The sequence below is a fragment of the Bufo bufo genome, chromosome 1 (genome assembly GCF_905171765.1).
Source record: "Bufo bufo chromosome 1, aBufBuf1.1, whole genome shotgun sequence".
Classification (NCBI taxonomy): domain Eukaryota; kingdom Metazoa; phylum Chordata; class Amphibia; order Anura; family Bufonidae; genus Bufo; species Bufo bufo.
In genome coordinates this window covers 106,060,218-106,085,090 of record NC_053389.1, presented here as the reverse complement: position 1 = coordinate 106,085,090, position 24,873 = coordinate 106,060,218, and the positions used below count along the sequence as shown (strand labels likewise).

Below are 24,873 nucleotides of genomic sequence, written 5' to 3'. Positions count from 1 at the left end.
AATCGCATCACTTCAGTCTATAAAACAACGTTTAATGAAATGAAAATAAATTAACTTCCTTGATTTGTATACAATATGCATAATGTGTGGTGATAATCTCCTGGCATTTGTCTTTGCAACTGAATAATAGCAGTAAGCCATTTGGTGTAATGCTTAAAGGCTATAAAAGCTTATTTTAGCGACAAAAGTTACTGCGCAACTCTCCAGTTAATGTTAACACCGCGAAAGCTGTTAAGTGAGTGCAGTGATTTAAGAGATGAAATACCGAGTGGTCTTTACTGCAGTAAATTACAGCATCGCACAAAAGAAATGTTCAGCATCCAAGCAGATTATTTATTCTCACATCTCATTTGCACCAAACATCTTAAGGCTCCATTCAGACGTCTGTAGTGCATTGTGGATCCGCAATACACCTGGCCAGCACCCTCATAGAACTGCCCATTCTTGTCCGCAATTGCGGACAAGAATAGGACAGGTTCTATTTTTTTCCAGAGCCGCGGACGGGAAGATCGGGGGTGCGCTCCGGAAATGCGGATGCGGAGCCTAGGCTGATATGAAATGGGAAGTGTCCGTACCATCTAATTTCCAGCACCTGTGAGATGCCACAAGGCACCTGTATCGGTGTCAATCATGTAAATTGTCGGTTTTGCTAGGTCACTATGTACAGTAAGTATATTACGTGCGTCAACAAGACCAATGACATCAATATGGCGTCCACTATTTTGTTCCCGTTTCAACCCTCATGTTAACTTTTTCTAGTGCGGGACATTGTTAGGAAACAACTAATTTGTTGTGCCTACAGGAATGTGTGAGCTTTTTATACAATGGTGCATATGTTTGCTGGATCTCATCAGTGGTATATATGCTGTATCCACCTAATAATGTACAAAAAGAGAATTGAACCCACATTATTTGTACCTGATGTATAACTCTGGGCAACTCTGAGCATAAATGGATAGCTCCAATATATGGCACTGACGTCGGCCTCTACATAACTTTGGCGTATCTACCGCCGATTCTAAATGTAAGACAGCTTCCTCCTAAACCAGGCATTGAAAATGATGAATAAGACAAGCATGCCAACCAGTCTCCTTCTCCGCCCACACCCCCACTTTTTTTTTTTAGACCTGGCTGCAGTAGAAGGAACAAGCCCCTGAGAAAGTACACGCCCCCTGAGCTGCCACCTTGAAATAAATCTAGCAGAGCAATTGGAGTAAAGAATGGGGATATCTCTGGATCCATGTGAGGGCTGGTTTTAACCCCTTAAAGACTGAGCCTAGTTTCATTTTTGCATTCTTTTATTTTTCCTCTCCAAGCTCCAATAACCACAATTTATTCTCTTTTTCCATTCACATGTCCATATGAGGACTTATTTTTTGCCGGACAAGTTGTACTCTAATGGCACCATTTCATTTACCATGTCTTGTATTAGAAAACGGGAAAAAATTCTTTGAGGGGTAAAATTGAAAAAGAAAAACAATTCCACCAAGGTTTTTGACCTCATGGTGTTCACTGTAGGTTAACCACTGAGCTATAGAGCTCAATGTTAAATTGTGGCAGAAAAACCTCATAGTAGTTTCTCATATAGTAGTATAGTATTCCTATACACCAGAAGTATAATTTTATATATTTTTTGTAATTGTAAAAACATGTAACATAGTAACATAGTACATAAAGCCGAAAAAAGACATTTGTCCATCCAGTTCGGCCTGTTATCCTGCAAGTTGATCCAGAGGAAGGCAAAAAAAAAAAAAACCCTGTGAGGTAGAAGCCAATTTTCCCCGCTTTAGGGGAATAAAAAATTCCTTCCCGACTCCAATCAGGCAATCAGAATAACTCCCTGGATCAACGACCCCTCTCTAGTAGCTATAGCCTGTAATATTATTACGCTCCAGAAATACATCCAGGCCCCTCTTGAATTCCGTTATTGTACTCACCATCACCATCTCCTCAGGCAGAGAGTTCCATAGTCTCACTGCTCTTACCGTAAAGAATTCTCTTCTATGTCTGTGTACAAACCTTCTTTCCTCCAGACGCAGAGGATGTCCCCTCGTCACAGTCCTGGGGATAAATAGATGATGGGAGAGATCTCTGTACTGACCCCTGATATATTTCAACATATTAATTAGATCTCCCCTCAGTCGTCTTTTTTTCTAAAGTGAATAACCCTAATTTTGATAATCTTTCAGGGTACTGTGGTTGCCCCATTCCAGTTATTACTTTAGTTTCCCTCCTCTGGACATTTTCAAGCTCTGCTATGTCTGCCTTGTTCACAGGAGCCCAGAACTGTACACAGTACTCCATGTGTGATCTGACTAGCGATTTGTAACGTGGTGGGACTATGTTCTCATCACGGGCATCTATGCCCCTTCTGATGCAACCCATTATCTTATTGGCCTAGGCAGCAGCTGCCTGACACTGTTTTTTGCAGCTTAGTTTGCTGTTTATTAAAATTCCTAGATCCTTTTCCATGTCAGTGTTACCGAGTGTTTTACCATTTAGTATGTACGGGTGACTTGCATTATTCCTTCCCATGTGCATAACCTTACATTTGTCAGTGTTAAACCTCATCTGCCGCTTATCTGCCCAAGCCTCCAATCTATCCAGATCCCTCTGTAGCTGTATACTGTCCTCTGTAGTATATATATATATATACAGTATACTGTCCTCTTCAGTGTCAATTACTTTACACAGTTTAGTGTCATCTGCGAAAATTGATACTTTAATAAATATATTGGAGAATGGGGCCCAATACTGACCCCTGAGGTATTCCACTAGTGACAGTGACCCAATCTGAGTATGTACCGTTAATAACCACCCTCTGTTTTCTATCACTCAGCCAGTTACTTACCCACTTAGACGTTTTCTCACAGTCCGAGCATTCTCATTTTATATACTAACCTTTTATGTGGTACAGTGTCAAATACTTTGGAGAAGTCCATATATACGACATCAATTGATTCGCCGCTGTCAAGTCTAGAACTTACCTCCTCATAGAAACTGATTAAATTAGTTTGGCATGACTGATCCCTCACAAAGCCATGCTGATATGGCGTTATTTGCTTATTTCCGTTGAGATGCTCTAACATAGCATCTCTCAGAAAACCTTCAAACAGTTTACCCACAACAGATGTTAAACTCACCTATAGTTTCCAGGCTCTGTTTTTGGACCCTTTTTGAATATTGGCACCACATTTGCCATGCGCCAATCCTGTGGGACATTCCCTGTCAGTATAGAGTCCGTAAATATCAGAAATAAGGGTCTTGCTATGACATTACTTAATTCCCTTAGGATATGGGGGTGTATGCCATCCGGTCCTGGCGATTTGTCTATTTTAATCTTTTTAAGTCGCTGTTGTACTTCTTCCTGGGTCAGACAGGACACTTTTAATGGGGAATTTATTTTTACATTCTGCAGTTTATTTTCCTCAGTGAATACATTGAAGAAAAAAATATTTAACAGCTTTGCTTTCTCCTCGTCGCTCTCTGCGACTCCCCCCTCATTACTCTTTAAAGGGCCGACACATTCAGATTTATACTTTTTAACATATATATAATTGAAGAACATTTTAGGGTTAGTTTTACGCTCTTTGGCAATTAATCTCTCGGTCTCTAGTTTGGCCGCTTTTATTTGTTTTTTACATGTTCTATTTTTTTCCTTATAGTTTTTCAGTGCCTCCGTGCTACCCTCCTGTTTTAGGGTTTTATATGCTTTCTTTTTGTCATTTATTGCTTTCTTTACAGTTCTGTTTATCCACATTGTTTTTTTTTTGTTCCTTAACCTTTTATTCCCATACGGTATGTACCTCTCACAATGAGATTTTAGGATGTTTTTAAAGATATCCTATTTTGTGGGTGTATTTTTATTTTTGAGGACTTTGTCCCAGTTAGTTAGGCCTATGGCCTCTCTTAGGCTACTTTCACACTAGCGTTCGGAGCGGATCCATCTGATGTTTCATCAGACGGATCCGCTCCGATAATGCAGACGTTCGCATCCGTTCAGAACGGATGCGTCTGCATTAAAACTTAGAAAATTTTCTAAGTGTGAAAGTTGTCTGAGCGGATCCGTTCAGACTTTACATTGAAAGTCAATGGGGAACGGATCCGCTTGAAGATTGAGCCATATTGTGTCATCTTCAAGCGGATCCGTCCCCATTGACTTACATTGTAAGTGTGGACGGATCCGCTCGCGTCCGCACGGCCAGGCGGACACCCGAACGCTGCAAGCAGCGTTCAGGTGTCCGCTCACTGAGCGGAGCGGAGGCTGAACGCTGGCAGGCGGATGCATTCTCAGTGGATCCGCCTCCACTGAGAATGCATTGGGGCCAGACGGATGCGTTCGGGACCGCTCATGAGCCCCTTAAAACGGTGCGCACGAGCGGACACCCGAACGCTAGTGTGAAAGTAGCCTAAGTTGGCTAAATTTAGCTTTTTTGAAGTTTGGTATTTTTGTTCCTCCCTGTAGAAACGCTCTTTTGAATGATAATTGGAAGGTTATTACTTTATGGTCACTATTTCCCAGGTGTCCCCCAACCTGCACGTCTGTTGTTCTGTCAGGTCTATTGGTTAATACTAAGTCCAGTATGGCCGTCCCTCTAGTCGGGTCCTGAACCAGTTGGGAGAGGTAATTGTCTTTGGTTATTGCCAAGAACCTGTTTCCTTTATGAGATATACAGGTTTCAGTTTCCCAGTCTATATCTGGGTAGTTGAAGTCCCCCATAATAACCACCTCATTATGATTTGCCGTCTTGTCTATCTCGTTTAGTAGTAGAATTTCTGTGGACTCTGGTATATTAGGTGGTTTATAATAAACTCCTATTAGTAATTTATTGTTGTTTTTAGCTCCATGTATCTCTACCCACAGTGACTCCACATGTTCATGTCCCTCACTTATATCTTCACGGAGGGTGGGCTTTAGACAAGACTTTACATAAAGGCAGACCCCTCCCCCTCTCCGGTTTTGACGATCCTTTCTAAACAGACTGTAACCTTGTACATTAACTGCCCTGTAATAGCTATCATCCAGCCATGTCTCAGTTATTCCCACTATGTCATAGCTCTCCTCACACATCACTAATTCCAGCTTCCCAGTTTTATTAGTCAGGCTTCTGGCATTAGTATACATACATTTGAGAGGTTTATGTATATTTTTTACCCTACACCTTTCCTTCTGAACTGTTCTAGTCCGTCCTTCCATTCCTCCCCCAGTCGCACTACCTTGCCCCCGGTCTCTATCTGCACTATCTTCCCCTCCTATAATGTCATTTTCCTCCCCCAGTCCCTAGTTTAAACACTCCTCCAACCTTCTAGCCATCTTTCTCCCCAACACAGCTGCCCCTTCCCCATTGAGGTGCAGCCCGTCCTTACGATAGAGCCTGTAGCTGACAGAGAAGTCGGCTTTTGACCTAAATCCCTGAAATCATTTTTAAGGACTCTCCACCTACCTCTAACTTTGTCATTGGTTCCGATATGGACCATGACCGCTGGATCTTCTCCAGCCCCTCCCAGTAATCTCTCAACCCGATCCGCGATGTGTCGAACTCTAGCGCCAGGAAGACAGCACACTGTTCAGCGATCACGGTCTTTGTGACAGATTTCCCTATCTGTTCCCCTAATAATTGAGTCTCCCACTACCAGCACCTGTCTGGCCTGCCCTGCTCTCCTGGTCCCCTGCTTACCGGAGCTGACATTCCCCTGACTGGCAGAGGAAGTGTCCGGCTGCAGCAGTGCCGTCCCTGGACTGACATCCCCCTCATCTGCCAAACGTGCAAACTTGTTGGGGTGTGTCAGATCAGAGCTAGCCTCCCTGGCACTCTTCCCTCTACCCCGCATTCTAACTGTTACCCAGCTAGCTACCTCACTTTCCTCAGCCTCCTCTCTGTCACCCTCCCCCTCATCTACCCCAAAGAGTGCTTGCTCGGTGAGAAGCAAACTCTTTTGCAAATTGTCAATGCCTCTCAGGATTGCAACTTGCACAAAATAAATATGTGATTACTAAAATATAATATATAAAACCATACTTCTGATATATATATATATATATATATAAATGCTGAGTGAGGGAGGGTCTAGTGCTGTGAAGTCCTGGGGTACACGCTGTATGACGAGAGGCTCCATTGCTATAGCTTTTTGTGAGGGAGGGGAACTCATTCCTGTGAGGGGAGGGGGCATGTAGCGTATTCTGGGGGCCATGAGGGTGCAGATCTGTGTGTGGGGCTTTATGGGGTGTAAATCTGTGAGGGAGGGCCAGAATCGACAAAATGTGACTGTGTTAGTACAATATTACAATTTTGATTTTACCCAGGCCACATTTTGTCTAAAACCAGCCCTGGGCCCACTCTACAGTGGCATGCCAAGGGGGAGGGGTGGCGGTAGACCCCGGGTGCAGGCTCTCATGGGGGTGCTGGGCCGACTGCTAGGGGGTCACTAGGGGGTTATTATACTATAGGGGGGTCGCTATATTTTCTGGGGGGCACTGGAGGTCATTATACTGTGTGGGAGCCACAGGGGGACATGTCACTGTAAAAAAATGCCAAAAGGGGGCCCACTGAGATTTATCGCCCAAGGGCCCACATGAACCTGTAGCTGGCCCTGCCTAGGAGGAGGCCACAGCGCTCACGGCTCCTGACAGCTGATTGTCACGGCCATGGCTATGACCGTGACTCCTGTACCGCATGCGGTTGTCAGCGGTTTTCTTTGGTGTTCAATCACAGGTAAGGGCTGTGGTATTTGCCTCACCTGTGGTTGCCGCTGGCAACAGTGTGTATGTGGCAGCGTAGCAGGCTGAGCTGTGCCATTGCAGCTCGCTACGTTGCGCATGCGGTTTTGTGTGATGTGTGTATGTGTGCACTTCCTTTTTATGTTATTGTGTGCACGTCTCCTTTAAGTGGTGTTTTCCCTTCCCTGGTGTTGGAAGGGTTAATCTCCTTCCTAGTGTGTGTGTGTGCACTGGGTGTGTCCGACTGTGGGGTGTGGCTTCTTGGCCTATATAGCCTCACTGCTTTTGCAGGCCTGCAGGTTGCTTCAGCCATGCTTAGCTGAGAGCAGCCTCATGTCTTTATTACCTGCCAGTAAGAGCCACCCCTGTGGTCATAACCATAATGTCGCTTTAAGTTATTTCTAGTTATGTGTGATGTCCGTGTGATGTTTTATATGTGATTTTGTGCAGCTATGGATCTGGGTCCCTGTGTGGGGATGCGTTTGTGATCTGCACCCTGCTAACACAGGGATCCAGTCAGCAAGGCTGTGGCAGGTAGGTGGAACTCTTTGTTCACCTGCCATATCCATAGAGCTGTTTATGTCTCCCCTTTTCCTGCAGCTTGGCCGTTGAGACTCCTGCTCCTCCGTGTCTAGGAGGAGTGGGCTTGTCTTACTCAGCTCCTAGGTGAGGGTCATCTTGAGGGCTAGCAGGGACTTTTAGGTTCCGGAGCATGGGCCCTCCTACCATCAAGGTTGGCTCATGTAGCTAGGAGCCAGGGTCAGGTTAGGGATGCGTTTAGGAGGTGACCTGCTCCCTAATCCTGTCTTCATGGCCAAGCAGCCGTAACATCACCGGGCTTCACACGGCTGAGGATTTCCCCCATCCTCAGCTGTGACAGTATGACCACAGTCACTTCTTACGTGGCGCTCCCTCGAAAGAGGGTAAAGCATGCACTGCTATCTATGGATGGGGTGCATGCGCGTTCTCCGGAGGGAGAGCGTTATGGGGCTTTCACTATTTACGGCGCGGTGAGTGGCATTCCCAGCTCACCGTTGTCCGTGTTGGTGTCCCCTTTTTGTTTGTCTTTCCCCTCCCCCCCTCCCATTGTTTCTTATGCCTCACCAACTTTCCCCTTTTGTTGTTGGGAGGGGCTTTGAGGGGTGGGAGTATGCATCCCTCGAAAGAGGGTGAAGCATGTACCGCCCCCTGCAGAAGGGTTACATGCGCGCTCTTCGGAGGGAGAGCGTTCTGGGGGTTTCGCCTCTGACGGCGCGGTGAGTGGCGTTTCCCCGCCTTCCCTTCACCGTTGCCTCGTTTGGCGTCCCCCTGATTTTATAGCACTAGGGTGTTTGTTTGGTGTGCGAGTTGCACACCTTCGAAAGAGGGTGCAGCATGCAGTGCCATACCCTTGTGGTCTGCATGCGCGTTCTCCGGAGGGAGAGCGTTCCTGGGGGTTCTCTGTTAACGGCACGGTTGGTGGCTTATTCCCCGCCACCTTACCTTCCGTGTCCGTGTTGGGGATCCCTCGTCCCTCTCCATGTTCCCATCTCTGGTCGTCTGCTGGCAGCACTCCGTAAGTGGTCCGGCTTCGTGCTGGTTAGGAGTGTCTGCTGGCAGCGACTGGAGTGGGGACGTGAGTGGAGAGTCCCCTCGTCCACTCTCAGTGGTTCCATTTCCGTGTCGCTGGTGCGGGCTGCAGGCCTCGTCGGACTGGCTGTGTTGTGTGCTGGGAGAGGATGCAGCTGACAGCGACTTTCTGGGAACCATGTCCTGAGAGTGGACGTCCCCTTCTCTCATCCCCTTGTGTGAGTCCCTCACGTGTCTTTTTTTTGGTGGGGGGGCTTTGAGGGGTGGGAGTGTCACGGCCATGGCTATGACCGTGACTCCTGTACCGCATGCGGTTGTCAGCGGTTTTCTTTGGTGTTCAATCACAGGTGAGGGCTGTGGTATTTGCCTCACCTGTGGTTGCCGCTGGCAACAGTGTGTATGTGGCAGCGTAGCAGGCTGAGCTGTGCCATTGCAGCTCGCTACGTTGCGCATGCGGTTTTGTGTGATGTGTGTATGTGTGCACTTCCTTTTTATGTTATTGTGTGCACGTCTCCTTTAAGTGGTGTTTTCCCTTCCCTGGTGTTGGAAGGGTTAATCTCCTTCCTAGTGTCTGTGTGCACTGGGTGTGTCCGACTGTGGGGTGTGGCTTCTTGGCCTATATAGCCTCACTGCTTTTGCAGGCCTGCAGGTTGCTTCAGCCATGCTTAGCTGAGAGCAGCCTCATGTCTTTATTACCTGCCAGTAAGAGCCACCCCTGTGGTCATAACCATAATGTCGCTTTAAGTTATTTCTAGTTATGTGTGATGTCCGTGTGATGTTTTATATGTGATTTTGTGCAGCTATGGATCTGGGTCCCTGTGTGGGGATGCGTTTGTGATCTGCACCCTGCTAACACAGGGATCCAGTCAGCAAGGCTGTGGCAGGTAGGTGGAACTCTTTGTTCACCTGCCATATCCATAGAGCTGTTTATGTCTCCCCTTTTCCTGCAGCTTGGCCGTTGAGACTCCTGCTCCTCTGTGTCTAGGAGGAGTGGGCTTGTCTTACTCAGCTCCTAGGTGAGGGTCATCTTGAGGGCTAGCAGGGACTTTTAGGTTCCGGAGCATGGGCCCTCCTACCATCAAGGTTGGCTCATGTAGCTAGGAGCCAGGGTCAGGTTAGGGATGCGTTTAGGAGGTGACCTGCTCCCTAATCCTGTCTTCATGGCCAAGCAGCCGTAACATCACCGGGCTTCACACGGCTGAGGATTTCCCCCATCCTCAGCCGTGACACTGATCGGCGGGCGTCCCGGGTGTCCGACCCCTACCGATCGGATATTGATGACCTATCCAGATAGGTTTTCAACAGTAATTTCCAGATAATCCCTTTAAGTTTTTGAGAAAGAGACTGTCATGTACTATATGATGTTGGATTTTCATTTTTCATTTCATTGACATTATTCATGAGATTACCCCATTAAAGGGATATTTTATTGGCTCTATACTGACCTTCATACCTATGCTGTGCGTCTGCGTACAGGCTGTGTGATACATAGAAAGGACTCCTGAGCGCACACACATAATGGAGAGGAGTCCTGGAGGAGACCTCTCTATGCATTACACAGTTGGTTTGTGTGGTAAATAGAGATAAAAATTACTGATCCGAGCTCAGTTTCAGGTGTACTATTCAGTATTAGTGTAGTCCTAGGTGAGAGAGCCCTTTAAACGTTTTATTAGTAAAGTGTTCATAATCTGTACCTACTAGGGTCATTTTACATACTAGGGCCATACATATATTTACTATACTCACTTATACAGCACTGACATATTCCGCAGCGCTGTACAGACATTAGCATCACACTGTCCCCAGTGGGGCTCACAATCTAAGGTCCTTATCAGTATGTCTTTGGAGTGTGGGAGGAAACCGGAAAACCCGAAGGGAACACCACACCAACCCGGGGAGAACATACAAACTCCATGCAGATGTTGTCCTTGGATGTTGTACCAGCGCTGCAAGGCACTAGTGCTAACCACTGAGCCACCATGCTGCCATAGTCATATAGAGTACAGAGCACCTTGTAAAATGGCATTTGGAGGACCAGAGTAAAATATAGTTACAGCCTTGGTATGTCAAAATACTCTAGTAGGTCCATTCTATCTCCCAAATAGTGTGCATATGGAAAATGAATTATAGTTGTATGCTAGAAAAGGATGAAAAAAACAAAAACAAACTGGATATACCCTACTTCTCCTTCATCTACCTGTGAGGGCTGTAAACTGAAAGCCATGCACTGTATGACTATCCGTCCATCATGACAAAACGGACAAAGATGGAAGGTTCCCATGAAATAATCCATTGCCATTTCTAAGCACTAACCTTGGTAAAAACTTGAGCTGAACACTGAAAGAAGACTGAGCTTGGATGAAGCCAGTCTTTGGAAGCAACTCCATGTGGTTCCTTAGTTCTTTGCAGACCTCAAACTTTAAACGAAGGGCTGTCGTTGCTCTACAAAAGACAAAGAACATATACAGTATATGGATATTATAAGTAAATTAGAATATTTTTTCACATTTACAAAATAACGCTGCATTCCATACAATTAATTTCAAGGTCCAATATTAGTTTAGATATTATATACACTCATATAACAATCCTAGGGTTGCCCAGTTTTGGCAGCATTGCTGCTCTCCACCCACCTGGACCTGAAGAGGAAAGCATACTTACAGCTGGATTCCGGCTCCTTCAGTCCATCGCTACCGTCTTGGTGCTTCAGTCCCCGCTTGTCAACATCCGGCATGGACAAGGGGTCACGCGCTGGTTGGGGTACCTGTCACCACTTTAGCAGCAGGCGTAACTCTGTGTCGGAAGCGTGGACTGGAGCTTTCAGACCCCTGCGATGGACTGAAGGAGCCAAAACCCAGTGACAGGGAGTAGGTATGTATGCTTCTCTCCGCAGGTCCGGTGAAGTGGTGATAGGGGTTCTGCCAGAAATGTTGCCAAAGCTGGACAACCCCTTTAAAGGAGTATTAAATAGTCCCTTATGTAATAATATGAATTACCTTTTTTTGAAATTTTTATAAAGAACTGCATTCTAGAGAGATTTCTTTTAGTCCACCCCATGTGTTACGGACAATGAAAACAGCCACCACCACCACCACCACGGCTTTGCCATGGTGGCTGTGCTTGTGCAGAGGCTCCATGATACTGTCCAAGCATCCTGTTCAGGTTCTCAGGAGAACACATATGTAGAACACACATAAAACCTCTGAGCTGCTGGATGGCCCACATTGGTATGCGTAGTAGACCAGGAGCCATCCTATTCTGCTATACTTCGCTCAATGCTTTGGGGATGTGGTCATGAAAGCAAATAGCGCTGTGGTGTTATCACAGCAGTGCTTGCTTGTCATGTGAAAGAAGTGTACTGCCCCCCAATGTCTTGCAGACTAAAGATACAACCACCACCAGTAGAAGTCAGTGAACCTGGAGCAGATGAGAAAAGAGAAAAAAATGTTGAACTCTCGGTGGGAACAATTCATCTAGCCATTCAATATGTTACGTTTGGGATGTAGATTTGATATGGAGAAGAAAAAACTAGTGTTTTATTATTTTTTCAATAAAACCCAAAATGTAACTTTACATTTCATTTGATATGCATTACAGGAATGATAGGATAGTTATATTTTTTCCTTTGTACTGTGCCTGCTGTCTATATACAGTGTGGTCTTCATCAAAGGTTTTTGGATTTCTCATTGTGCTGCTGCCTCCTTAGATATACAGTTATGTATGAAATAGAAATATTATAGTACAATAGGTTTCTGTTCCTGTAATTGGAAAGTTTACTTTGCTCTTTTAACCAGCTATGTTGGAAGGGTTCGGGCGGTATTAACCTCTGCTTTTTAAACATCAAAGCAAAAGAAGATTAACAAGTTTCCTGCATAATACAGACATGGCCAGCTTCTTGCATTTAGCCTCAAGTCTGAGTCATCCAAATCCTTACTGAAATCACGCAAATTGCTCCGCTGTTTTCCATTTACTGCACAGCACCACTGATGGTTAAAGAATATTTATAATGTATATGATCTGTAGGTAGTATAAATTTTGTTAAAATTGTGTAACTCTAACGTAACCTGATGCTGGATGAGCGCTATCCTTCCGTTTTTATTGTTGCTCACGTTGTAAATTTTTTTTAAGCAGCAAAATAGGCCAAAAATGAGGTCACATATGGCTAGATCTTAAATAAGAACAAGATTAGAATAGTATCTTATGGAGACATGATCGTATACGGCTTCAAAGTGTTCCTAATTAGTCCTAAACCTTCATAAATAAAATATGAATTCAGTTTAACGAATTAATCAAAATTATTTGGGTTATAAACTTTGCACTGGTATCAGGAATTCAGAATATATCACATTTTTAAGGGGTTAATGAGATTAGGAAAAAAGAGCTTTTATTCAATTAAAAGGGTTCTCCGGGAATGATAGTATTGGTACTCCTCACTGCTTCCTATTCTTCTTCTCCGGGTGCCTGCACTGCACTATGCGGGCAGCAGAAGCACACTATGACCTGCTCTGGTCTGAGGTCTGCATTAAGAAGACCGAGGGGGGGCCCCAGTTCAACAATTTGCTGTAGGGCCCAGTCAGTTATAGTTATGCCACTGCTGGGATGATAATGTTCACTGTGTCATGATGAAGTTTGAGTACCTTGCAAAATCAGAGTTGCTTTCATACCTGTTTTTAACGACAATGCTGTCCTGATAGAGGCGGTCATACATGCAGATCTTCAGGTCAATATTAGAATGTGGAACATACACGGGAACATCAATTGCCGACCCTCTGGCGGTCACAGGAATCTGAAAAAAAAATCCATCCTTTACATGGTGCAAGTGTCAACTGTCGATTTTCAGTTTGGCTTAACCATGTGCATGGCCCCATGGTGCAGTACATCCATGAGGTACCAGACTCTCTACTAGAAGAAATTTTACTAGAGGAAAATATCTCTCTAACATGTCATTTGTTGGAACATATTGTTTTTTTTCTCACAGATTCTTGAAGTCTAAGTATATTCAAATCATGGGCCCACAGATCTCTATGATAACCAAATTACAAATCCCTGGTGTATTGTCTGCATGAGGCTTTATTTTTAAAGTTCAAAAGAGAACAGCCAGCCTTAGGTGTGTGTGACTTGTGCGATTGGACACCAGAGTCCTGTGACCACCGAAAATCTTATTGTATTGCAGTTTTACTTTAGACATTGTACAGCAGTTATTAGACTACCTGAAGCGGTTATTTTCTCAGTGTATGCTGGTTTTATATGGTGGTATTTACAGCCATGAGAAAATCTAAGTACACCATCTTAGAATTCTATGGTTTTATGTATCAAGACATACAAAAAAAACATCTGCTCCTTAGAAAGTCTTAAAATTAGGGAACTACTATCTCGACCAGGTAACTACTAATCACACAGTGTCATTATTTATTCAACAATTACTAGGCCATAATGCAGTAGCTGCATGTGAAGTCCACCCCGTAAATGGAAAGCTTGTAATAGTAGTAAAGTAATAGTTTTCTGTATGACTAGCAGTCTCTCACATCATTCTGGAGCAATTTTAACCCATTCTTCGATACAATTTTGATTCAGTTCATTGAGGTTTGTGGGCATTCATTAACGCACAGCTCTTTTAAAGTCCAAGCTCAGCATTTTAATTGGGTTGAGTTCTGGACTTTGACTGGACTATTACAACACCTTGATTCTTTTCATTTTCAGTGTCGCTGCTCAACAGTCCCAGGCTCCGGCTGTGTGAACCCACCTTCCACTGCTCCCTTCTCCTGGCATGTCCGAATGCTGGGCCTGCTCTGTCCCTCTGTCCCCTGTATAGCCTCACATTTACCTGTAAAATATTTTGGCCCACAGAGGTTTTCATGGTCGACTCATTGACTGCTCAATGTAAGTGTCACGGGAGGTACGGGGAAGGAAAGACAACCAAAGGGAACCACAACTAAACAAAAGACTAGGCCCCAAACCTAGGGAATAAAGAGGTCACCTCCTAGCATTCCCTGATACTCTCCCTAAGCTGCTAACAACATGTGCAAATCTCAATGGTAAAAATGCACATGCACAGGAACCTGAGACTGCTGAAACACTGCAACAAACCCTCAGCTTAGGGAACAGGGAAAGAGGCAACCGGCTCCTTCCAAACTGAAGGAGCTAGTGTCTCCCTGAAGGCCTAGTCAGGACAGACACACCAAGAAAAGGGAAAGGACTTAGCTTGAGATGTAACTGGAACAGGAGAACCACCATACAAGCAGAGCACTCCACAGAAGAGATATCAGCCGCAGGGAAACAAGTGAGAGGCAGAACATATAAAGAGCCACCTGACTGATAATGAGCAGCATCTGCAAAGGGGTGGAAACCTGTTAGCAACAATGAAAACAAGAGAGATCTGTCCGATAGACTCCTGAGTCTTCCGTCATTTTGAACTTCTAAGCTCTCTCCCAGGGCCGGCGGTGAAAGTAAGATACAGAGGTCCTGTGGGTGTAAAACTCCATTCATCACCCCTCCACAACTGAGGCCTGTAGAGTGTTAGATGTAGCTCTGAGCCTTGCCTGATCTGAATTTGGGGTGAATTTGCTAAGGTGTCAACTCCTGGGTATAATGTCAACTGTCTTGAATGTTTTCCACTTGTGAATAATATTTCTAACTGTAGGATCATGGGCTTTCAATTGTTTGGAAATAGTCTTATAACTCTTCCCAGGCAGCAAATATTGTTTCTCTAACATTGCTGAGGTCTTTCCTCCTTGACATAGTATGTGCTATTGTTCATCTGAGGTTGTATTTACCCAATTTTAAGACCTTCTAAAGACTTGACTTGTGTGGCACTGCTACCTAGGTACTATACAGTTTATTCATTTTGTACTGCTATTTCTACCTCCCAAGTGTCTCTTTTGGAAGGCTGTTTCTACGTTTAAACCAAATTCCTCTGGCCCTCTACGATATTGCTCCACAAAGTGTCTGTCTGTTTCTGATCTGTATATTACAGCTCACACTGTACTGTATGGCTTCATAAGTTGATACAATTTGATTATTTTTGTGCTATTGTGTAAATGAAAACTATAGGTTTGCAGGAGTGGTCTTTCACAAAATGAACCATACGTTTCCCCCTTGCACCATCCAAATCATTGGGGGTATGCCATATTTGGGCACAATACTGTATGGTACTATACAGTATTATTACTTAGGTAAAGTAAGACCATATTTCATATGGTGTGCGAGTGGGAAGCAAAGTACAGCTAGTTCTGACTGGAAATAGTTTGAAGTATTCAATATCAGCGACATATCTCCAATGGAGGAAGACCATGCAGCCGCTATGGAGCCTGTGGGGAAGGGAACCCACAGTGGATGAAAGGCCCGGCCCCCTAATTACATTCAATACAGGCTCCCGTTATCAGCCAAGAGAGCTAAAGGACCTGTGCCATCTAGTAAAGGAACTGCACAGTTTCCAGGTTAGCAAGGTGCATCTGCCGGACGGTGATGACATCACAGATCCTTCAACCCCCCAACTCCCCTATAAACTCTCCACTGAATGTAGAATGGACTGAGTAAAAGGAGATCCTCCCCTTTTCTCTTCATTTGCCTCCCCCCATTCCCTTTTTTTACTCAGAAGTTAAGTAATTAAAAGTGCCACATTATACATTATATCTCACTCATATATAGTACTGCAAACAACTACAATCCCCAATACCTTATCTACTATAATATATTATATGGCAGGGATCAGCAACCTTCAGCACTGCAGCTGCTGTGAAACTACAACTCCCAGCATGTAAACTTACTTGGGTGTTCTTGTAACTCCCACAGAAGTGAGAGGAGGATTCTGGGAGTTGTAGTTTCAGAACAGCTAGAGTGCCAGAGGTTGCTGATCCCTGTTATGGTATAATAGATGCAGTGTGTACAGATATACAGTATATCCAGCAGTGTACTGGTGTGTGAGGTACAAAGTATATTACATGCAGTGTTTACAGATATATAGTATATCCAGAAGTGTACTGGTATGTGAGGTTCAAGGTACAATAGATGCAGTGTGTACAGATATATAGTATATCCAGCAGTGTACTGGTATGTGAGGTTCAAGGTACAATAGATGCAGTGTGTACAGATATACAGTATATACAGCAGTGTACTGATATCTGAGGTATAATAGATGCAGTGTGTACAGATATACAGTATATACAGCAGTGTACTGATATGTGAGGTATGAGGTATAATAGATGCAGTGTGTACAGGTATACAGTATATCCAGCAGTGTACTGATATGTGAGGTATGAGGTATAATAGATGCAGTGTGTACAGATATACAGTATATACAGCAGTGTACTGATATCTGAGGTATAATAGATGCAGTGTGTACAGATATACAGTATATACAGCAGTGTACTGATATGTGAGGTATGAGGTATAATAGAGGCAGTGTGTACAGGTATACAGTATATCCAGCAGTGTACTGATATGTGAGGTATGAGGTATAATAGATGCAGTGTGTACAGATATACAGTATATACAGCAGTGTACTGAGGTATGAGGTATAATAGATGCAGTGTGTACAGGTATACAGTATATACAGTAGTGTACTGATGCAGTACAAGGTATAACAGACTAAGTGGTTACAGATATGTAATATATACAGAAGTGTACTGATATGTGAAGTATGAGGTGTCATTTATACTTCATACCTCACATATCAGTACACTGCTGGATATACTATATATCTGTACCCACTGCATCTTTTACACTGTATAATATATATCAGGTCAGTTATACATTATAGTACATGAGATATTGGGGATTGTAGTGGTCTGCAGTACTATATATATATATATATATATATATATATATGAGTGAGATATATAAATAACTAAAAAAAATCAATAAAAATAGGACAAACTTTGCATGTATGCCCTAAAAGAAACATAGATTAAGAACTGTATTGGGAGGAAAGTGAGATAAGACTCTGAAAAGTTTTAGGCAACTTCATATTATTTTAGGAACTGAAGGAAAGTCTGATAGCACCGCTGGGTAGAATACATCAAACAACTAATGATCTTATGGAGTCAGCTTGATTTTGTGAAAATTCCCTGATCACACTTCCTCTCAACTAACTGAAATATATGGTGCAAAGAAAAACTGAGCTGAAAAAGATCTTGCTTTGAAACATTTGTGTATATACAGTATGTCTTCTGAGAAAAAAGCAAGACTCCATTTCATCTCTGAATAACGGTCAATTATAAATGGCACTAATGTAAGGATCATGAAGTGCAGGAAGACGTTGGATGCGGAGACCAAGCAAGTTCTTCTATACCATTTTTTATAGACCTGCACAACCGTCAAAAACTAATTTGTGCCATTATTTGGTTATTAGCTGTATACATCTGCTAATATATATATATATATACAGATTAAATACAGAAATAAGTTACAAAAGAATTGCGTAAAGCAACGATATAACCAAAAAAGCCCCTCACAAGAGCTTAACTCAGAAATAACTAGAAAACCTATAAACGGACACTGAGAGCTACTAAGCTATAAAAATATTATTTTATTTAGTACATGATTTAAAACATACAAAGAAGATGACAGACAAATGCAAAAAGTGCGGTACAATCCTGGGAGAGTTTATAAAGTACAACAATCGGCCTTATTCTCGCGCCTGCGCCGTGTGCGTCTGTATTCGGCGGAGGCGCAGTGACTGTCTGACCGCTCCCGAACAGACGACGCCCGGCCAGACAGTCACTACGCCTGCGCCGAATACAGACGCACACGGCGCAGGCGCGAGAATAAGGCCGATGGATGAGATGGAGGCTGGCAATCTAGAGATGGGCGGGCTGGAGGGACGAGCGGGGCGGAATACAGGGTGAGTAGACGGAGCCTCTAGGTGCTGAAAAGACGCCCCCATAGCACCTAGAGGCTCATTTGCATAGCAATAAAAGTTGTTTTTTTAGTGTAACGGCTGCACACAAAGATCTTAGAATAGCATGGTTAGGTAGATCAGACACTAGCAGATCGCTAGTGTCTGACAGCTAATTAGGTCCAAATGAGGTGGTAGAAACCCTTTAAGACTCACACCTGACAGTTGTCATTGTTTTTTTCTGCTCATATTGCAGCTTGCACTTGCACTTTATACCTGATGACATTATTTGCACTCTCATGGATAGTGGATACCTTTTTAAATATATATCTTATATGGCAGTTTTTTCGCCTATAGGCTCTTACGCTTAGGTCACTCGCTTCATTATATTGTTGTACTTCATAAACTCTCCCAGGATTGTACCGCACTTTTTGCATTTGTCTGTCATCTTCTTTGTATGTTTTAAATCATGTACTAAATAAAATAATATTTTTATAGCTTAGTAGCTCTCAGTGCCCGTTTATAGGTTTTCCATATATATATATATATATATATATATATATATATATATATATATATATATATACACACACAGTCAGGTCCATAAATATTGGGACATTGACACAATTCTAACATTTTTGGCTCTATACACCACCACAATGGATTTGAAATGAAACAAACAAGACGTGCTTTAACTGCAGACTGTCAGCTTTAATTTTACATCCAAATCAGGTGAACGGTGTAGGAATTACAACAGTTTGCATATGTGCCTCCCACTTGTTAAGGGACCAAAGGTAATGGGACAATTGGCTTCTCAGCTGTTCCATGGCCAGGTGTGTGTTATTCCATCATTATCCCAATTACAATAAGCAGATAAAAGGTCCAGAGTTCATTCCAAGTCTGCTATTTGTATTTGGAATCTCTTGCTGTCAACTCTCAAGATGAGATCCAAAGAGCTGTCACTATCAGTGAAGCAAGCCATCATTAGGCTGAAAAAACAAAACAAACCCATCAGAGAGATAGCAAAAACAGTAGGCGTGGCCAAAACAACTGTTTGGAACATTCTTAAAAAGAAGGAACGCACCGGTGAGCTCAGCATTACCAAAAGACCCGGAAGACCACGGAAAACAAATGTAGTGAATGACCGAAGAATTTTTTCCCTGGTGAAGAAAACACCCTTCACAACAGTTGGCCATATCAAGAACACTCTCCAGGAGGTAGGTGTATGTGTGTCAAAGTCAACAATCAAGAGAAGACTTCACCAGAGTGAATACAGAGGGTTCATCACAAGATGTAAACAATTGGTGAGCCTCAAAATCAGGAAGGCCAGATTAAAGGTTGCCAAACGACATCTAAAAAAGCCTTCACAGTTCTGGAACAACATCCTATGGACAGATGAGACTAAGATCAACTTGTACCAGAGTAATGGGAAGAGAAGAGTATGGAGAAGGAAAGGAACTGCTCATGATCCTAAGCATACCACCTCATCAGTGAAGCATGGTCGTGGTAGTGTCATGGCGTGGACATGTATGGCTGCCAATGGAACTGGTTCTCTTGTATTTATTGATGATGTGACTGCTGACAAAAGCAGCAGGATGAATTCTGAAGTGTTTCGGGCAATATTATCTGCTCATATTCAGCCAAATGCTTCAGAACTCATTGGACGGCGCTTCACAATGCAGATGGACAATGACCCAAAGCATACTGCAAAAGCAACCAAAGAGTTTTTTAAGGGAAAGAAGTGGAATGTTATGCAATGGCCAAGTCAATCACCTGACCTGAATCCGATTGAGCATGCATTTCACTTGCTGAAGACAAAACTGAAGGGAAAATGCCCCAAGAACAAGCAGGAACTGAAGACAGTTGCAGTAGAGGTCTGGCAGAGCATCACCAGGGATGAAACCCGGCGTCTGGTGATGTCTATGCGTTCCAGACTTCAGGCTGTAATTGACTGCAAAGGATTTGCAACCAAGTATTAAAAAGTGAAAGTTTGATTTATGATTATTATTCTGTCCCATTACTTTTGGTCCCTTAACAAGTGGGAGGCACATATGCAAACTGTTGTAATTCCTACACTGTTCACCTGATTTGGATGTAAATACCCTCAAATTAAAGCTGACAGTCTGCAGTTAAAGCACATGTTGTTAGTTTAATTTCAAATCCATTGTGGTGGTGTATAGAGCCAAAAATGTTAGAATTGCGTCAATGTCCCAATATTTATGGACCTGACTGTATATACAGTTGTGTTCAAAATAATAGTGTGCCAACTACGTCACAGTGAGGAAGCCGGCACCAGGAGCATGTCCTTCACTCACTGCGCCTGCGCCGAATACAGAAGTGGACGGTGCAGGCGCGGGATTTCTTCAGCGAGCCAGTGAACTTGGACATCAATCAAGAGGAACGGGGCGGGCTAAACTGAGGACCTGGGCAGGATAAATAGTTAGTAGACCGAGCCTCTAGGTGCTGAATAAACCCCCTCATAGCACCTAGAGGCTCATTAGCAGATTGTAAAAATGTGTTTTTTAGGAGAATGGCCGCAGGGACAAACCAACTTCTGGCCCCTGTGAACAGGTATTCCAGCCCAGGATGATTGGACTACATTCCACAGTTCTTCTCTTTTTCTTGGTTTTGCCTCAGAAACTGCATTTTTGATGTCACCCCACAAGTTTTCTATTGGATTGAGATCCGGGGATTGGGCTGGCCACTCCATAACGTCAATCTTGTTGGTCTGGAACCAAGATGTTGCACGTTTACTGATGTGTTTGGGGTCGTTGTCTTGTTGGAACTCCCATTTCAGGGGCATTTCCTCTTCAGCATAAGGCAGCATGACCTCTTCAAGTATTCTGATGTATTCAAACTGATACATGATCCCTGGTATGCGATAAATAGGCCCAACACCGTAGTATGAGAAACATCCCCATATCATGATTCTTGCACCACCATGCTTCACTGTCTTCACAGTGTACTGTGGCTTGAATTCAGTGTTTGGGGGTCGTCTGACAAACTGTCTCCGTCCACTAGACCCAAAAAGAACAATCTTACTTTCATCAGTCCACAAAATGTCTCTTTAGACCAGTCAATGTGCTCTTTGGTAAATTGTAACCTCTTCAGCACATGTCTTTTTATTAACAGTGGGACTTTGCGGGGGCTTCTTGCAGATAGCTTGGTTTCACATAGGTGTCTTCTATTTGTAACAGTACTCACAGGTAACTTTAGACCTTCTTTGATCTTGCTGGGGCTGATTGTTGGCTGAGTCCTTGCCATTTTGGCTATTCTTCTATCCATTTGAATAGTAGTTTTTTGCTTTCTTCCACGTCTTTTAGGTTTTGGTTGCCATTTTAAAGCATTTGCGATCATTTTAGCTGAGCAGCCTATCATTTTCTGCACTTCATTAAATGTTTTCCCCTCTTCAATCAACTTTTTAATCAAGGTACGCTGTTCTTCTGAACTATGTCTAGAACGACCCATTTTCCTCAGAATTTTAAAGAGAAATGCACTGTAATAATCATGTACAACATGTGCTGCCTAAATAAGGGCAATAATTGCCACCTGTTTTTCAAAGAATGAATGACCTCACTAATTGAACTCCACACTGCTATTATTTTGAACATGCTCCTTTCAATTAGTGATTCAATTACACAGAATCAACAGCATGCAAGTCATGACTGTTGGGTCTGTTGGGTTTCTATTACTCTACTACACCTGCTAGTAAATTATTTGCCATGTAGAAATATCATTTCTACCAAAAACAGTGATTGATCAGGTTAGTGATGTCTGACTGCTATTATTTTGAACACAACCGTACATACACACACACTCTATAACTGTACTAGAGATGAGCAAATCTATTCATCTCATCAGCAGGACTTCTTCACCTGTGGAGTCCCCACAGGTGAAGAAGTGCCCAACTACAGCTAGATTGACAGAGCCATCCCTGACAATTTCCTGCCTGCGCTGCTGCTCTACTTCAGCTTCAGATTGCCTGCGCAGACGATCTCCTGCCCTTGCTCTACTAATTGGAGCAGTGGCACAGGCAGGAAGTTGTTAGGGCCAGGCTAAATGTATGTGAAGAAGTCCTGCTGAAGAGACGAATGGATTCACTCCTCTATAAACTGTACTTATCCATGAGGGAGCTGTACAGCAGGTTTATATCTGGATGCCTTCAGAACAACTAAAAACTGGGTAAACTTTACAAACTATGTTAATATTAGGAAATAAAAGCATGGTATGGGCACAGCCATAAAATATGCACATCCATTTATCTGAAATAAGCAGCAAACTGTAGGATACCGTTAAAAAAAAACATATGCCAGAGGTCTTGGTGGCTGAACTGCGGTGATCTACCTATCACAATGAAGGGGTTGTTTTTCTTGAAACAACTCCTTACATAACTGTTACCATCTAAAAAAAAAAAAATTGATAATAAAACTGATAAAAAATTCAGTTTCAATGTTCATAAACCTAGAAGCCTTGATCTACAGTATATTTGGAGAATGTGATTACAATGGGTAACAATTAACAGTCTTTATAATTTTTTTGTTTTTAAATGTTGGTGGTGGCTGCGATATTTTAAGCACACCCTTCCTCTATTGTCTGTGACAGTGTAGCAGAATATGTGTGCTTTATGACCGCTGCAGTGATTGGGAGCTTATGGTCAGATGAAAGTTAACAGACTAAGGCCTCATGGACACAACCGTGGTTGTGGTCCGCAACCGTTGCTCCGTTCCGTGGCCCCGCAAAAAAAATATAGCATGTCCTATTCCTGTCCGTTTTGCGGACAAGAATAGGCATTTCTATAGTGGGCCGCCCGTTCCGCAAATTGTGGAAGTCACACGGGCGGCTTCCGTTTTTTGCTGATCCGTGGTTTGCGGGCAGCAAACAACGGAACGGTCGTGTGCATTAGGCCTAACACAAACAGCAAGAAAATATATAGTATAGACTAGAGTATATTCCACCTAAGAACTGTCATCTGTAAATAAATTGCCCTCCCTGTAACAGTAATGAGATCACTCTGGTCATCCTGTCCCAATATAAACAATAAAGCTGGAAGGTAAGCTGCAGAAAATGGCAATAAGTTGCGTGTTCTTCTGTGGCTGCTCTTAAAACTGTAATAATTATAAAAGTGTTTATAGTAAATCCCATTTCTGAGGATCACCAATCCAGATTAAAGTTTTTTTTCAGCCTTTAAATGATGGTCTAGCCTCAGGCTAGGCATCAGTAGTTGACCGGCGGGGTTCAGCTTCGGGTGTAGCTATGTCACCAGAAGTTGAGGCTGGAACTAAATTGCACTGTCAACATTGTAATGGACAGCACTTATCACTGTAGCCCCGCTCCTATTGAAGTAAAAAACTGCCCCCAAAGATGTCCATAGCCTTTAAAAATGTATTGCGAGAAGAGTGAGATACCGTTTTAGAGCTCATGCACTTAAGCGTTCAGAGCCCGTATTGCTGACCGTAAACGGCCCGTCCACAATAAACGAGCAATGGCCCTGTGCACTCCGCTTTCAGATGCAAACCCATTGACTTGAATGGGTCGAATCCGCCAGATACGACTGAAGAGAAGGCTTCACCCATCTTTTTGTGGTTCAAGGCACGGATCGGAAGCCCATGGAAGCACTAGGAAACGCTTCCGGGGGCTTCTGATCCATGCCTCCGCACCGCAAAAAGATAGAACATGTTCTATCTTTGGCCATGTGTTGCAGACTGCTGTCGCATTCAAGCGCACATGGCTGCTGGCCGTGCATTGCAGTCCACTTGTGGGCATGAACTCTTGGCCAACTGTGTATTAACTTAGAAACTGAAGGAAAGTTTGATGGGTAGAATAGATCAAACAAATAATGATCTTATGAGCCAGCTTGTATTAGTGAAAATTCCTTGATCACACGTCCTCTCAAGGACTCTAGGCTGCGGAGCTACACATAACAGCTGATCAGCAGGGGTGCTGGATGATGGCCTATCCTGAGGATAGTCCATTGTTTAAAAAAGGCTGAACAATCCCTTATAAAAGAGCATGCATTCACATCTGGCAAACAGAAAGAGGTTTATTTCAGTTTGGGAAGCCGCATATTGAGCATGATCGAAAATGCTACTTACAGTTTTACAGCTTTGGTTTTCGAAGGTAATCTCAAACAATGAGCTTGATTTTCCTGGAAAGGTCGGAGTAAACACGGCTGGTATACTAACAGAGGAAAAAGGTCCTAAATCTCCATCTGTCCCCTGAAATACAGATTACATCAGACAAAACAAAAACAGCATGGAACAGAAATTCTGAGCTGAGGAGAAGCAAGGACAAGCAAACATCCTGGCAACCATAACAGTCATCGAGAAGCATCCATAAGCCAAAACCTATTGACTTGAAGGAATCTCCAAGAGCTAAGAGGCAAAAAAAAAAAAAACTGTTCTCAGCTCTGGATCTCATTTGGTGAGTATTTTATTTTTTCAAGTAAAAATTTTTTTTTACACTGTCCATTTTTCATAAATGCATATACTGGTTGTCACCATGGAATCGGCTTCTTAGGAAATTTTGGTCTTTTTTGGGGGATTTTGGTCATTTTGTCAGCCTGTTTTATCGACAGGAATATACTGTAGTCCGCCATTTTGGCCATTGGTAGAACAGACCTGTATTAGTACTATATTGGGGCACATTTATTAAGACCGGCGTTTTAGACGCCAGTCTTAATAAAGCCCCGTAGCTGGCGGTGGATGCAGCGAAGTTATGAAGAGGCGCAGGCCTCTCCATAACTTCGGCACAT

General features: G+C 43.3%; 1 protein-coding gene across 1 annotated transcript in view; it reads right to left on the bottom strand.

Annotated features, from left to right (window-relative positions):
• The window catches only part of CFAP74 (cilia and flagella associated protein 74), a 219,403-nt gene that overhangs the window by 109,644 nt on the left and 84,886 nt on the right, over nucleotides 1–24,873 (bottom strand). The window contains exons 20-22 of the mRNA XM_040427569.1: nucleotides 24,215–24,337; nucleotides 12,952–13,073; nucleotides 10,601–10,729 (exon numbers count right to left, since the gene is read on the bottom strand). Of these exons, the coding sequence (XP_040283503.1) occupies nucleotides 10,601–10,729; nucleotides 12,952–13,073; nucleotides 24,215–24,337 (374 nt within the window). The remainder of the gene's footprint in view (nucleotides 1–10,600; nucleotides 10,730–12,951; nucleotides 13,074–24,214; nucleotides 24,338–24,873) is intronic.